The following is a 15476-nucleotide window of genomic DNA, read 5'->3' on the forward strand; positions in this document are numbered from 1 at the left end:
GAAAGAAAGGAGTCTGGCAGATGAATAAGGTGGAAGAACATTCCAAGCAGAGACAACATCATGCTCAAAAGTGTGAAGACATGAAAATCATAGTACTGACCTCAAAAGTGTTTGTTGGAGCAAAAAACACAAAGGAATGACGTAGAGCCAGAAGTATGGAGCTAGCAAGGATGTTAAATGCTATAGAAGCCTGTTGCAGCAGGTAAATAAAGGAAGGGGACACCAAAGAGATAGAGTTCCACCAGTTTGAGAAGTTCCAGGAAATACAATGGAGTCTTGAAGGAAGGCAGTGACAGTGAGAATAGAAAAGAAGTTAGAATATTTTAGATGTTGGCTCAATATGACTTAGTGATCTGAGGGTGAAGTCTAACTCTTGGGTTCATACTTGTGGTGCTGGGAAGACAGCACAACCAACAAATGAGGAGAGTAAGAAAGAGGCAGGCTGGAAGGCTAAAGTGTGAGACATGCATGCATTGGGCACTTGGCCTCAGGTGGCACTGAGGCAACTATGTGGACATGTGTAGGTAGGTGGAGCTATAGCTTTGTTTTCTTTGTATATAAATCTATACTTCACTTACATAGATAAATATAGATGAGTGAGTGTGCCTGTCCTAGTGTATTGAAAGATGAATTTGTACCAGGTATTTTGCTAAAATACAGGTAAAATGATAAGACAGAACTGAGAATGTAACTTAGTGGTTAACCACTTACCCAGCATGTGCAAAATCCTGAGTTCACTCCCCAGCATCTTAAAAAAAGATAGGTGATACTTAATTAAAAAAATAAAAAATAAGCCAGCTGTGAGGGACATGCTTGTGATATCAGCACTGGGAGATGCTGAGGCAGGAGGAGCACAATTTCAATTCCTACCTGGGCAACTTAGTGAGATCCTGTCTCAAAATTATTTTTTTTAAAAGGACTAGAGATTTATCTGAGAGATAGTGTACCCCTGGATTTCGTCACTAGTACCACATACATAGAATGAAATGATAGAGAGAACATAAAAATAAATTTTAAAAAGGATATATGATAATCTCAGGTTACTTTATTTTAATGTGATGGAGATTCACCGAACTATAGATTGTGGTGAAATCTGTTATGGTGGATGTATGCATCCAAGAATAAGGTTTGAGATGAAAGATAAGTGAGCTAATTGCAGTAGTTGGTGACAGACAATAATAAAGGGGTAGAGGAAGGTGATCCAGTCAAGCAGATAAGAAGAGAGTCCTGCAGATCCCTGGAAATATTTATGTCCATCTTATTTGTGAACAAATGGAGTTGTAGCTAAATGAGTTCCCTTCCATATTCTAACACTCTGTGCTTGTTATTTTCAAATAAAATATTTTTCATATCAGTGGTGTACAGAAAAGTAACCATCAATTATTGATTATTGTTTTACATAGAGGATTATGAAGTTTTAAAAAGGAATTTTCGAAACAAGAGTGAAGAAATGGAAACTACTACAAATAAACTGAAAATGCAATTAAAATCCGCACAGTCTGAACTAGAACAAACAAGAAATACCCTAAAGTCAATGGAAGGATCTGACGGTCACGGTATGCTATTTCCTTTCTCTGTTTTAGGTTCCTTTGCCTTTGATTTACTGAAATAGAGAACCTACCACCTCTTAACTGTGCCAGGTGGTGTGAGAAATGCACAACCATAGACACTGATGGTGGTTGTCAGGTAGCAGTAATTCTATTCAATTTTTAAGGAAAATGTTTAATTTAATCCCTAATATCTCTAAAATTCCTGAACTATCTGAATTTTTCTTTTTTCCTGTGGCTGTTTCAATAATTTAAACAAATTTCAGCATATGTAAAAGTTAACCAATTATCTTTAAGGTATAAATACAAGTCCTTAGTAATCTTGATCCAGCCTCTCTCTTTGCCATGTGTACTACCTACATCACCTGTAGATTTATGGTTAACTAGCAGTGTCTGGTTGCTTTGCTGTGATAAAAATAGGAAGGACTCTGAGTTCACTGAAGACAAAGATTTGTGCTGGTATTGTTCGGACAATTGAATGCAGATGTCTTGTGCTCTGGGTGAATGATTTGGGTATGACAATGTGCAGTGTATGTGCCATTGCTACACCCTGATTGATGTGGTTTGAAATTTAGTTTTAGCTTTTCTTCTTCTTTTTCTCCTTGAAATAAAATAAGTTTGGAAAAAATAAAAATAGGAAGGAGCCCTGGTTATGGAACTGCAGGATGAGGTGTACCTTGTCATCACCTGGATGTGTTCCCTCTTTTTCGTCCTGCCCCCATTGACCCAGATAAGCATTATCTTAGTGATATTAATGAGTGTGATCTCTGCCATAGAGAGTTGCGGTGCTCTGTCCTTTCCAGTTGTCCCTGTCATTGTTGGTATGGCTGTGTTAGTATGTTACCACGCTAGGTCTGAGAGTTCCTCAAACCTAACCCACCCTACTGTGAATCAACTCACTGACTTCCGTCACAAAAAATGAACTTTTAAGACAATTCAGAAAGAGATATGCATAGTGTTTGTTAAGCAAAGACAGAAATTATAGGACACACTTGAGGAGCATGGGAACCTGCAAAGAAATGAGATACATTATAGTTTGGGACTGGACACATTTATACTTTTCTCAAGTGAGTGAAAAGTTCGGGGTGGGGGGAAAATGCCCACCTCTCCCCCTCACCCTCAGAATGGTCTCAGCCCAGGTTCAGGCACAGATTTTCTTTTTCTTTTTCTTTCTTTTTTTTTTTTTTTTTGGTAGGTGATTTAAACATTTTCTGGCTTACTCAACCTGTTTACTTTCTTAATTGGGCCAATGTATGGGTTTCTAGTGATGAGTTTGTGGACAACGTATGTAAATCTGGTCAAGGTTTGTTGACAGTGGGGCTGTCCTCATCTCAGGATCAGGATCCTATTCCTTACTTCCTTAATTGAGCCCATTTATGGCCTTTTAATGATGCATCTGGTAGAAAAGCAGTGTAAATCCAGCCAAGGAATATTGATATGAGGCTGTCTTGGTGACCTGGTTAAATCCTAGAAGCTACAGTCTTCTTAAAAATACAATTTTTGGTTATGATTTCCTTGTCTTCTTTCTACCTGTCATTTCTTTTATCCTTCCTCAAGTTCACTGTAAGAATATTTACCAAATTAAAGTACACATTTCTCTGAGCTGGGGTGTAGTTCAATGGTTGAGCACTTGCCTAGCATTCACAGTGCCCCTAGGTTCAATCTCCAGCACTCAGGAAAAGAAAAAAAACCCCACTAAAGTATAATATTTTTTAGTTATCAGTATTTTTTAGTGTTAAAAGACTCATGTGTTTTGGTAGAACATATACTAAAATTGGAATGATACACTGTAGTTCCAGTACAAGGATGACATGCACATTCTAAACTGCTTATATTTTGTTTGGTGCTTGGAAGTTTGGCTTTGTTAGTTGACACTGACAAAATAGTGTCTGGAAAGATTGTCTAAAAGGTCCATTCTGGTTGCAGATCTGTACCCCCCCCACCTTCAGGGAGCATCCCTATCTCAATACCCTCTGACATCTGCCTGACCACTGAGTTTCTGCTACACTTATCAAGTTAGTGTAATCTTTGTATTTGCATTCAAACACTTACTTTTATTCCAAAACATTTAAAATGTGCTTATAATCCCCATACTCTGAGAAGTTTTATCAGGAGGATCAAAAGTTCAAGCTCAGCCCAGACAATTTAGTAATTTAGAGAGACCCTAGATCAAAATAAAAGATTAAAAAGGCCTGGGTGGTAGCTCAGCATGATGGTCCTGGGTTCAGTCCTCAGTACTGTCCCCCCAAAAGCAGCTTAAACTAAAAATGATTGAGATAATTATGATCCGCTAACTCAGACCAGAATTCTTCCAAGTGATAGACAAATGTTAGACTTTTAATTTATTAATAAATTAATGTACTGTACTTGTATTAATCCTGTTTTTTTAAACATTCAATAGAAGAACAACATTTTGCTAATAAGTCATACCTTTCATTCTAATAGTTCTTTTTTGATTTTTTTTTTCTTGAGACAAGGTCTCACTGTGTGGTTCAAGATGGCCTTGAACTCACATTAGTCTTCCTGCCTCAGCCTCCCAAGTGTTGAGATAACAGATGTGCACCACCATTCTTGGCTAGTAGTTTGTTTTTAATGAATGGTATGTCTTCTTTTTAACCTGTCAACTATAACGAGACCCATTGCAAAACAATGCTGTTTTCAAACCTCAACTGACATTAAAGAAAGAAAACCATAGGGTTTTCTGGTTGAATTCCTAAGCAAGGATAAGCTTCATGTATCTTTGCATGTTTTAAGTAATGTTTTAAGTCTTCTGTGTCTCACAACCATCTAGAACCTTCTCATCTTATCTCTAGTTTTCCAAAAGTAATCAGATGTTTCTAATGGCAGTCCAGCCACTAAGACTGAAGTGAGTTGTAAGCACATAACACCAACTGTGAGACTGACAATTGAATGTTTGTGGTATTACTGGAATCTTTAAAAAGATCAACAGCAAGTGTTTTGTGGTATTTTAAATGTCAGTTTCTCAGAAAAGCATTTTAGTAAAAACTAAATATATATTATTCCTTATATCACTAGGTATTTTTATATATGTATTTCCTATACATATGAGTTTGGTCAGTATTATTGTACCATTGTAAATATGGCAGCTTACAGTAGTCAGTGAAATTAATTCCAATAGCAAAAAGCCATGAGGCATAAATTTTACCAGCTCAGAGTCTCTAAGTAGTTGCTGAAAATTGTTATGTTCCAGTATTATGAATCCAGAAGACTTTTGTCCCTTGAAAATGTCCAAGTGCTCTGAAGAATCTTGTCACCTTCCTATAAATTATAGCAAAGCACAGGATAAATCTCAATGACCTCTTAAACTTTATAAATATTAAAAACTAAAGCAGAGCTGTATATGGTGGTGCAAGCCTGTAATTTCAACACTTGGGTGATGAGGCAGGAGAATCACTGCAAGTTTGAGGCCAGCCTGGGCTACATAGTGAACTCAAGGTCAGCCTGGACTACACAATGAGACTCTGTTTCAATAAATAAATAAATAAAGCACAGTGTTCTTTTTTCTCTCCTCCCATTCCCAGCTATGAAAGTGGCAATGGGTATGCAAAAGCAAATCACAGCCAAAAGAGGTCAGATAGATGCCCTTCAGAGCAAGATCCAGTTTTTGGAAGATGCCATGACCAATGCAAATAAGGTAGGCCATTGCCTGACAGTGGGGGACACCAGCATGTTTGTTCATTAATATACTGCAGGGCCAAATAGAACACAGCAGAGATGCAGAGTGTAGGCGGGGAAAGGAAAGCTTATTTAGGACTGAGAGAGCAGAGGCAGGTTCCTAAAGGAGGACTAGAGTAGGACATCTAGAGTTTTAATTACAGGAAATGGTCAAAGGACATGCCTGATAGAGGAGGAAATGATTATAAATCAAGTACATCTGGAAATCCAGTTCTGTTACACTGTGACATGTCTGTTCCTAAAATCCACTATTTTGTACAGAGTTGCACACAGGTTATGGAAACAATGTAATTAGCAACATCACAGTAACACAAATTGCATCTGGGACAGAAAAAAGGAGGAACCTAGTGAAAGTGGTAGTGCAGCTTTATACATGTTAAATAGTTAAGAAATATCACAAGTGCAACTCTTTATCTTGAAAACAATCAGAAGTATGCTGTGGAAGTATCCGTGAAAGATTATACCTTATATATTACTATAAAGGGTAGAAGGAGGATTTTCTAGAATACTAGATGTGATGGATTATGGCTCATAACTTAAGGTAAAACGAGGCACAAGGCATGTAAGTGTGTGAAGTGTGTGCATGAACATAGGCTTGTCATGTATTCTTATGTAGGTCTGTGTGGTTAAATGCACATTCTGCATTGACTTCGTGTTTTCGTGAAGAAATCTAGTATTCTGGTTGTGCATAAGGCAACATGAAATTTGTGCTATATTCAAATATTCTCTGATGCAAATCACTTTGGAGCAAATTTGCATTTTTAAGATTTATTAAAGAATCAATCATAATGAAGGTGAAAAAGTAGAAAAAAGTAAGTACAGCTAAAGTAATCATTACCCATGATGAGCAGCCAGAATATAGCTAAATGTTAGCAAATATTTTACATAGAAATTTGTGCAATCATTTGATGAGCTTGGTTATTTCTTCTTTCTTTCTTGTTTCCTTTTTTCCTCCCTTCTTTTTCTCTTCTCCTGGACTTACATTTTCTCTCTCTCCTCTCATTATTTGCCTTTAGGAAACTAAATCAGTGCTTATCCTCCCTGATGCTAGTTAGGGCTGTTAAGAGGTGACTGCCTATTTCCAAACAACAAGCCTGACTCTTGGCCCAAAAAGGAGAGTGTTCAGCATAACTCATGACATTCTCTCAAACAAAAGGGAAGAAGCCTGTGAAATTAGTTTGCCTTTCTTTCTAAAGCATATTCTGATCACCCTAATCTGAAGAAGAAAAGTTGTTTGCTAGAGATGTGTGTGCAGTGGCAACCCTTTACCTACCTTAATTATTTTGAACATTTTTCACTGTGAAAAAACTATGGCAGCTCAAAGAAATACAGACTCAAAAACCTGATTCTATATTTTACCTTTGTCTGTTTCATGGTGCTTTTTTACTGAAAAAAACTAATTATAGAACTTTTGTTTAAGGCTTAAGACCATTTTATTAGTAAGCTCATTTTTATCACTGTCCTGCTAAATGACTTGAAGACAAAAACTCTGTCTCATTTGTTTTTATGTCACAGAATCTATAATGTATATTTTAAAATGAATAATCTTGAAAATAAAATAGAAACTTACAAGGAATAACAGTAGAAAAGGAAGAGGTTAAATTATCACTGTGTGCAGACTACATGATATTCTTTTAGTACTTTAGTTTTGTTTTGTTTTATTTTGTTTTTTGGTACTGGGGATTGAACTCAAGATCTTGCACTTGCCAGACCAGTGCTTATACTGCTCAGCCAAATCCCCAGCCCCAACTACATGATATTCTATATAGAAGACACCAAATACTCCACCAAAAGACTTCTAGATTTAATAAACAAATTCAATAGCATAACTGGATACAAGTCAACATTCAAAAATCAATAGCATTCCTGTACAAACTGAGAGAGAAATTAGGGAAACCGTCTTTCACAATAGCATCCAAAATAAATGACATACCTAGGAATCAATCTAATGAGAGAAGTAAAGGAGCTCTACATTGAAAACTACAGAACTTTCAAATACATTAATCATTTTTAAAATCTCTTATTTAAAATAAATTTCAATAAAGTTTAGTACATGATTACTCAATCACAGTACCAGTTTGGTATGTGATTACTCAATACCAAAACACTGTCTCTTTTGTTGGACACATGGTTATTTTATATTCTGTAAATCAAAGGTACCTAAAAAGTAATTAACTGGATGCAGCGATGCATGCTTATAATCGCAGCACCCTGGGAGGCTGAGACAAGAGAATCACAAATTAGAGCTCAGTGTGGGCAAATCAATGACTTAGCAAGACCCTGTCTCAAAATAAGAAGACAAAAGACAAGGTGTAGTTTAGTTGGAAGGTCCTAGATTCAATCCTCAGTACAAAACAACAACAACAAACTAATGACAATACAAGCAGTGATACAAATAGAGTATATGTAATAACACAATTCTGGCAGCTCTCACTTTTCCTCACAGTAAATGGCATATGAATTAAATATTTCTAATTTAAGATCCCTTAACAAAAGTTTTATTTTTCATATCTCTCAGTATCTACATCAGCAAATTATTTCTGATAGTTTTTTCTCTTCTATAATTGTAGGAGAAACATTTTTTGAAAGAAGAGAAGAATAAACTTAGCCAGGAACTGAGCACTGTTGCAACAGAAAAAAACAAAATGGCAGGGGAGCTGGAAGTTCTGCGGTCTCAGGAACGCCGCTTAAAAGAAAAGGTTGCTAATATGGAAGTTGCTCTTGATAAGGTAGTTATTAACCACAGAAGGCAGGTAATTATCATCCAAATAGTTATTAACTGGATAGAGTTTGCATTAGTCACTTTCCTATTACCAGAACAAAATATCCAGTACCCCCAGTTTAAAGGAGGAGAGGTTCCTTTTGGCTCACAGTTTCACCCCATTGTTGGCTGGCTCCAAGGCAGAAATGGTACCATGAAAGGCATGGCAGAGAAAGACTGCTCACCTCATGGCAACTAGGAAGCAGAGAGAGGAGGAGGAGCTAGGGATAAGAATAACCTTCCAGCTCACACCCCCAGTGACCAACTTCCATCCACGCCCCACTTCCAAACGTGAGACTTTGGAGGGGCCTTTTAAATCTCAGCCTTAACACTTTGAATGAAAGTTCTGTGTAAGTAGGACTGAACCTGTCAACCTGTATTGTGTCCTATTTAGTGTAAGGCAAAACTCTTATCATCTAGAGGAGGCTCTTCTGGCATCAAAATAGTCACATTGCACAGTTTGCCAAGTTACCTTTTCTAGTTAACACAGCAGAGGGCCAATAAGTAAAAATGCCTCTATGAGCATTAACTTACTATTAAAGAATGACCTGGGTGTGGGTCTCTTTTTAATGTCATTAAACTGATAAGGCTGTACTGATGTCTAGCCCCTGGTGGAAAAGTACAGAAGTACAGGTAGAAGACACAACTTGAAGAATGGGAAAGATCAATGACGCTGTTTATCATTACAACTTACTAGAGAAGAGTAAATGTAATCTTCCTGTTATGTAGAAACTGTGGAAGCCTGAGGTTCTACCTAAATCAATCTTGATTCCCAAGAAAGAAGAGCCTTTGCATTAAATAAAACCATCCGTCATCACACTTTGCCAGTTTTGCTTCTTAAAACATGCTTATACTGACTCACGAAATTTCAGTTGCGGTTATGTTTGAATGAATTTTTATAGTTTGCTAATTTTCTGAAGCTGTTTGCTCATTCCATCCTTAGGCTAGGCATACTTTTGAGTACCCTCAATGTACTAAATGCCATGTAGATATCGAGGATGCAAAGGATAAAGATCCAGTAACAGATCATTAAAATGTAGTATACCAGGACTGGGTGGTTGTTATCCTGAAAGAGATGGCAGCTCTACATTTTTAGGTCTATAACACAAAAGCACATAAAGAATGAAGGTTAAAAATAACTAAAAACCTATTTTTAAAAAGATGGAGGATAAATCACTTGTGGTTGCTTGATTGTAGGCATCTTTGCAGTTTGCAGAATGTCAAGATATAATACAGCGTCAGGAACAGGAATCTGTACGCCTAAAACTTCAGCACACTTTGGATGTAAAAGTAAGGTTTTTTCCATCATAAATAGTAATTTAAGCAGATATGATGCATCTGCCTGATACTTATATTTTCTTTATATACTTTATGTATATTTAAATGTACTTTCAGCATTATCTGATATTAGCAATTATAAAATCTGTACAAACATTGTTACTCACTCTACCAATCTTTTTCACATGTGATAACAAATTGAAGCACTGCATTTTATTCTCAGTTGATAATAAATGAAACATAAACAAGTTTTATAAGTACCTACCTAGGGGTCACCTCATCGAAGTGTCTTCAGCACATAGGTGTTAAGCAAGTGCAACACCCTAGAGAGCTAGGGTATTTGGCTTGTTTGGGGAGTAGTAAAACTGATGTAATCCATAAGAGGGATATATTTTTTAAAATAGTACACTGCTCTGAAATGTGTATTTTGTTTTCTATTTTTTTTTTGTTCATTTGATTTTTTTTTTTTTTGAGTCAGAGTCTCACTGTATAGTTCAGTCTGGCCTGGAACTTGCGTAGATAGCCCAGGCTGGCCACAAACTCACAGCAGTCATCCCACCTCAGCCTCCTGAGTGCTGGAATTACAAGCTTGCACCACTATGGCAGGGCGCAAACATGTTTTAAATTCTTGGTAATGCATTTTGTCTGTGAAATTGAAAATACATTTTGATTTCATAATTCTTTGCAGTTGTAAATTGGCATTATATTGCTCATACTTTCATTGTTTTCCAGGAGCTTCAGGGCCCTGGATATAACTCAGATTCTTCAATGAAGCCACGCCTGCTCCAGTCAGCCTCTGTTACCCGTGCCCATTCTAATGTACCGTCTTCCCAGTCTACAACAAGCTTCCTCTCACATGTGAGTAATGCTCTTACATTAGAGCCCAGAACTGACATGTAAATAATTTTAATTTGGGGAAATTTTCTTTAAAATGCATTTATAACTAGCATTTTGGTTACTAGATTTTAGATTTGTACATTTTCCTAAAAATCCATTGGCATCCAGATAAATGAGAATGCCTCTTTAACTATTTGGTGTTTTCTTAAAGAAAACATAATGAAAATATTCAGTGGGTGGGTCAGGGATTTAGCTCAGCAGCACAGTACCTGCCAGGCAAACACAAGGTCCTAAGTTTGATTTCTGGTACCAAAAAACACAGATAGATAGACAGACAGACATCAGTTTTACTACTCCACAAACAAGCTAAGCACCCTCGCTCTCTGTGTCTTTGCACTTTCTTAACACCTAGGTGTTGAAAACACTTCTGTGAGGTGACCCCTGGGCAGGTACTTATAAAACTTGTTTATGTTTCATTTATTATCAACTGAGAATAAAGTATAGTGCTTCAATTTGCTATCACATGCAAAAAAGATTGGTAGAGTGTATAACATATATATATATATATATATATATATATATATTCAGTGGGTTTAACAGTAATTATCATAATAAAGTATTTAATAGTGTTCAATTCTTTGGTTATTTCCATCATAAACAATTTCAGATTACAAACCAGTACCAAGGTAGCTAAAATAGGCATCACTTCAAATGCGAAGCATGGGTTGGTGGTATATGTTATACCAAGATGAAAGCCATTCAGTGTAATTGTATCCTCATGTACTTATTTATAATAAATCGTTTCTTAATCATATATCATTTTTATTTCTTCCAATTAAAATGTTAATAACTTTGGAATGCTTTTGAGTTTAACCTTTTATACTTTTACAACTCAAGAAAAAATATGCACAGTGTAAAATTCAAGCTTTATCCCCTTTGAAGATATATAATTTTCTTATAGCCAGTATTTAGCTCTACCTCTTAAAAAAAAAGAGACTCCGTAAATCACACATGAAAATGTTTCTCTAGTTAAATCTTATCTTTTTAAAAAACTTTTAAAAAATTTTAGTAGTACATGTTTGCAACATACACAGCTTACAATCATCTTGGGGAGTGGGTATATGTATGTGATATAGCTTGTTTCCCTTTTTTTTTTTTTTTAACCGGGGATCAAACTCACAGCCGCCTGCTTGCAAGACAGTTGCTTATGCCGCTGAGCTAAATCCCCAGCCCCAGCTTGTTTGCTTTTTTAAAATCCCCTCCCTTTCTATCTCTCTTCCCTCCCTCTTCCTCTAATTCCCCATCCCAATTTTCATTCTTGTTGATGTTATTAGTTTTAGCTTTTGTTGTTATAATGTTTACATTCAATGAAGTTATTAGGTTCCTGTGTCTATTTTCTATTTATTTCCCCTTTTTCTCTCCATTCTTGCACTGTGTTCCCTTGTACCACTTCCGTATTGCAAAAGGTCTGTCCCTTCTCCTGTTGTCCCTTTATTCATCATTTATTATTCTCTTTGTGGTCTGCCTCATCCAAATGAGAGCTACCAAATGGTATTTCAGTTTGTGTATTCTGATTTTTTTCACTCAACATATTTTCCAGGTGTATCCATTTTCCTATAAATGTCTCAAATGTGTCACTCTTTATACTCAAGTAAATTCCATTATATATAGATAGCACATTTTCTTAATGCAGTTATCTGTTGATGTTATAAAGGTTGCTTCTAGAATTCAGTTATTATATGATGTTTTATGCTCTTTGGGGAAGATACTTAGCAGGAAGAAAGGTAGTCCTATTGAATTTCTCATTTCAGTTCTTTGAGAAATCTCTGTACTGATTTCCCTAATCATTGTTCTAGGTTACATTCAAACCAACATTAAAAGTTTTTTGCCACAGCCTTACCAATGTTTGCTATTGCTTGATTTCTTAATAATTGCTATTCTTTTTTTTTTTTTGGTACTTGGGATGGAGTTCACAACCTCACACTTACCAGGCAGGCATTTGAGGTGCTGAACTGAACTCCCAGATGATTGCTGTTCTTTCCAGAGTAAGATGGAATCTTAGCATTGTTTTAATTTGCCTTTCTCTAAATGGCCAGAGAAGTTGAACTTTTTTTCATGTATTTGTTGACTTCCTCTGTAAAGTATCTTTCATTTCTCTTGCTTATTTTTTGACTGGGTCTTTAATTTTACTTGGCTTAATTTTTCTTGAGTTCTTTATATATTCTAGATATTAATTCTTTGAACAATAGCTGACAAAATTTTTTTCCCATTCTGTATGTTTTCTCATCACTGTACTGATTGTTTTGTTTTTTTGTCTTTTTCATTTTTATTGGTACTGGGGATCGAACTCACCTGCTTGCAAGGCGGGTGCTTATGCCACTGAGCTAAATCCCCAGCCCGTACTGATTGATTGTTTTGCTGTACAGAAGCTTTTAGTTTGATATAATCCCATTTCTTCTTTTTGGCCCTTAATTAATTATTTATTTTTGGTACTGGGGATGGAACTCATGACCTCACACTTGCCAGGCAGGTGGTCATGCTGCTGAACTAAATTCCCAGCCCCTAATCCCATTTCTTGATTCTCATGGCTTATTTGTGCTGTTTAGAAAATTTTTTCTTATACCTATGTCTTCTAGTATTTTACCTATTTTGTCTTCTAGTAGGTTTAAAATTTCTATCTTAATGTTTAGATCTTTGATCCATTTTGATTTTAATTTAGTATATGGTGAAAGATAAGGGTCTAGGCTCAATCTTCCACAAACAGATAACCAATTTTCCAAGCATCACTTGTTAAATAGGCTCCTTTTCTCCAACATATGCTTTTGGCCCCTTCGTTAAAGATCAAGTAGCTGCATGTGCCTAGGATGTTTCCATATCCTCTGTTCTGTTCCACTGATCCATTTCTTTGTTATTGTTCCACTGCATTGTCACTTTTATCACTACTACTTGGTAGTATACCTTGAAGTTAGGTATTGTATGTGTGGCAACTAGATCACCAGTACTGTCTCTCATTATCCATACTAGTAGTTATTACACCCATATCTTTTAAATGAAAATTATGTATTATAGATAGTCCTTGTTTAACAACCTACCTGTTTAATGACTGTTGAACTTGACCAATCTTAAACCTGTGGCATAGTTTGATAGTTTACAAAGAAAATAACAAATGCAAAATATCACAGAAAAGTTTTCTTAGAGGACTGGGACTGGAGCTCATAAGAGATCATTTACAGCAGAGGAAAAACAAAATGTTTCTGCCCAGTGAACTATGAAAAAAAATTGTGGAGAGCTGGGGATTTAGCTCAGTGGCATACACATCTGCCTGGCAAGCACAAGGTCATGAGTTCAATCCCTGGTACCAAAAAAAGAAATTGTAGAACACACTGGTGAACAGGCAGGCACAGTGTCACAAAGACCTATTATGACAACAGGAAAACAAAAGATGATGTCAACTGTGCCTACAAGAAAGAACAGCGGCTAGGGGTTTAGCTCAGCAGCATAAGCACCTGCCTTGCAAGCAGGCGGTCGTGAGTTCGATCCCCGGTACCGATAAAAATGAAAAAAGACCAAAAAAAAAGAAAGAAAGAACAGGAAAATAAAACATATGTGCTATCAGTGTGATACTTGTGTGTGGAATATGCAGTTGTTGTGTGTAAAGACTGCCTTGGGTGCAACAGTTGAAGCAAAGCTTACTTTTATAATAGAGTTCTATTGATATTTTCATTATAGTTCATATAGGAATTTATTTCTGATGTTACCTTTAGGTTTTGCAAGCAAGTACACCTGTGATGTGAAAATGTTGATGTCTATTCTAAGAACTCATTACATATTTGATAATTTAGTTTATTGATATCTTATTGCCCTGCTAAGTGCATGCTGTACAGTATAATAGGATGCACCTGACAAAACAGGAAGAAAAGAGAGGTGACAAGAAAGGCCTGCTAGGAAAGGAAATCTAAGCACATGTGTTGTCAATGTAAGCAAGATGTGTACATGGAACATGCAGTTGTTATGTGTGAAGACTGCTTTGGGCATGACAGTTGAAGCAAAGCTTATTTTTGTGGTAGATTTCTATTGGTATTTTTATAGTTCATATGGGAATTTATTTCTGATGTTGTCTTTTAGGTTTTTTAAGCAAGTATACAGCTGATGTGAAAATGTTGATATTCTAAATGCAAAGTACATACTAAAAATGTAATACTTTATTGACATTTTATGTTCCTATTAACTACACACTATATAATAAGAATCTCCTGATAAAACAAAGACCACTGAGACATTAAGTATGTCCTACAAAAAGGCCAAGAAAGCAAAACACATATGGTGTCAGTGTAAGCACTACATATGTATGGAACATGCTGTGGTCACATGTGCAGTAAATATTTTTTTTCAAAGTGCTATTGGTATTTTCCTCATAGTTCATATAAGAATTTATTTGTATTGTTCTTTTTTAGGCTTAGTATACCAAAAAACATTTGATGTTGAAAATTTTGATGCTTTTTAATAAACAATAATTACTAAAAATTCAATATTTTATGTATTAGGGTTTTACTAGAGAAATATATAATACAAGATATACAAATATATAAGAAATTATAAGATTGGCATTCGATGGTCAGGCAGAGTTGGATGAGGAAATGTGCAGAGTGTGTCTGCACTGGAGGCTGAAGGATTCAATCCAAGGTCTGGAGTTCACTGCACTGTCCTGTGCCAGTTCATATGAGGAGGCTGGTGGGTCTGTGATGGAAAGCTGAAGACTATAAGAAGAAGACAAAGAGTCTGCTCTGGAAGCTGGGATTCAACGTCTAGGTGTAAGGCGAAGATAAGCTCCACTGAAGAATGGAGCAGCTGAATTTATATCAGGAAGCCAGCGCCACAAGCTTCAGCAGGAGATTGAAGAGCACATCATCCTCCCCACCGGAGCCAGCAAGTCATGCCTAAAATAAGGACCAGAGCTCCCCCAAAGTGAACCACAGCCATTATCAGTGACAGCAAGGTCCCGAGCCTCTCTGTCAATGTAAAGAGTTAAGTTCTGGGCTGGGGGTTTCGCTCAGCTGCATAAGCACCTGCCTTGCAAGCAGGCGGTCGTGAGTTCGATCCCCGGTATCGATAAAAGTGAAAAAGACAAAAAAAAAAAAAAAAAAAAAAAAAAAAAAGAGTTAAGTTCATATCAGGAAAGAAGCTCAACAAGCTCCTCCAGGAGAACCAATGGTAACAGGACAACCACCACCACCACCTTCTTTCCTTTTTTATGTTGGCAACAATCCTGGGGGGGGGGCATCCACACCCAGCACCAAGCTGATTCAGTTCATCTGAGTGTTACAGGGTAACCGCTAGTTGTCATTCCGCCACACTTT

At 36.5% G+C, this 15476-nt stretch overlaps 1 protein-coding gene across 13 annotated transcripts in view; it reads left to right on the forward strand.

The window, feature by feature from the left end:
• Ccdc158 (coiled-coil domain containing 158) overlaps positions 1–15476 on the forward strand; it is a 90088-nt gene that overhangs the window by 46610 nt on the left and 28002 nt on the right. For 8 of the 13 annotated variants that reach the window (XR_010046951.1, XM_063247232.1, XM_063247231.1 and 5 more), the window contains 5 exons: positions 1404–1556; positions 5090–5202; positions 7814–7972; positions 9202–9294; positions 10015–10140. Coding sequence is in view for 10 of the 13 variants with exons in the window: in XM_063247232.1 (XP_063103302.1) it covers positions 1404–1556; positions 5090–5202; positions 7814–7972; positions 9202–9294; positions 10015–10140 (644 nt within the window). In the remaining 3 variants the exon portion in view is untranslated. Of the gene's footprint in view, positions 1–1403; positions 1557–5089; positions 5203–7813; positions 7973–9201; positions 9295–10014; positions 10141–15476 lie in introns of those variants that run through there. The other 5 variants (XR_010046952.1, XM_063247235.1, XM_063247233.1 and 2 more) reach the window with 4 other exon arrangements.

Source organism: Cavia porcellus, unplaced genomic scaffold, assembly GCF_034190915.1.
Source record: "Cavia porcellus strain 051 isolate PalLab524CR breed Dunkin Hartley unplaced genomic scaffold, mCavPor4.1 scaffold_4, whole genome shotgun sequence".
NCBI lineage: Eukaryota > Metazoa > Chordata > Mammalia > Rodentia > Caviidae > Cavia > Cavia porcellus.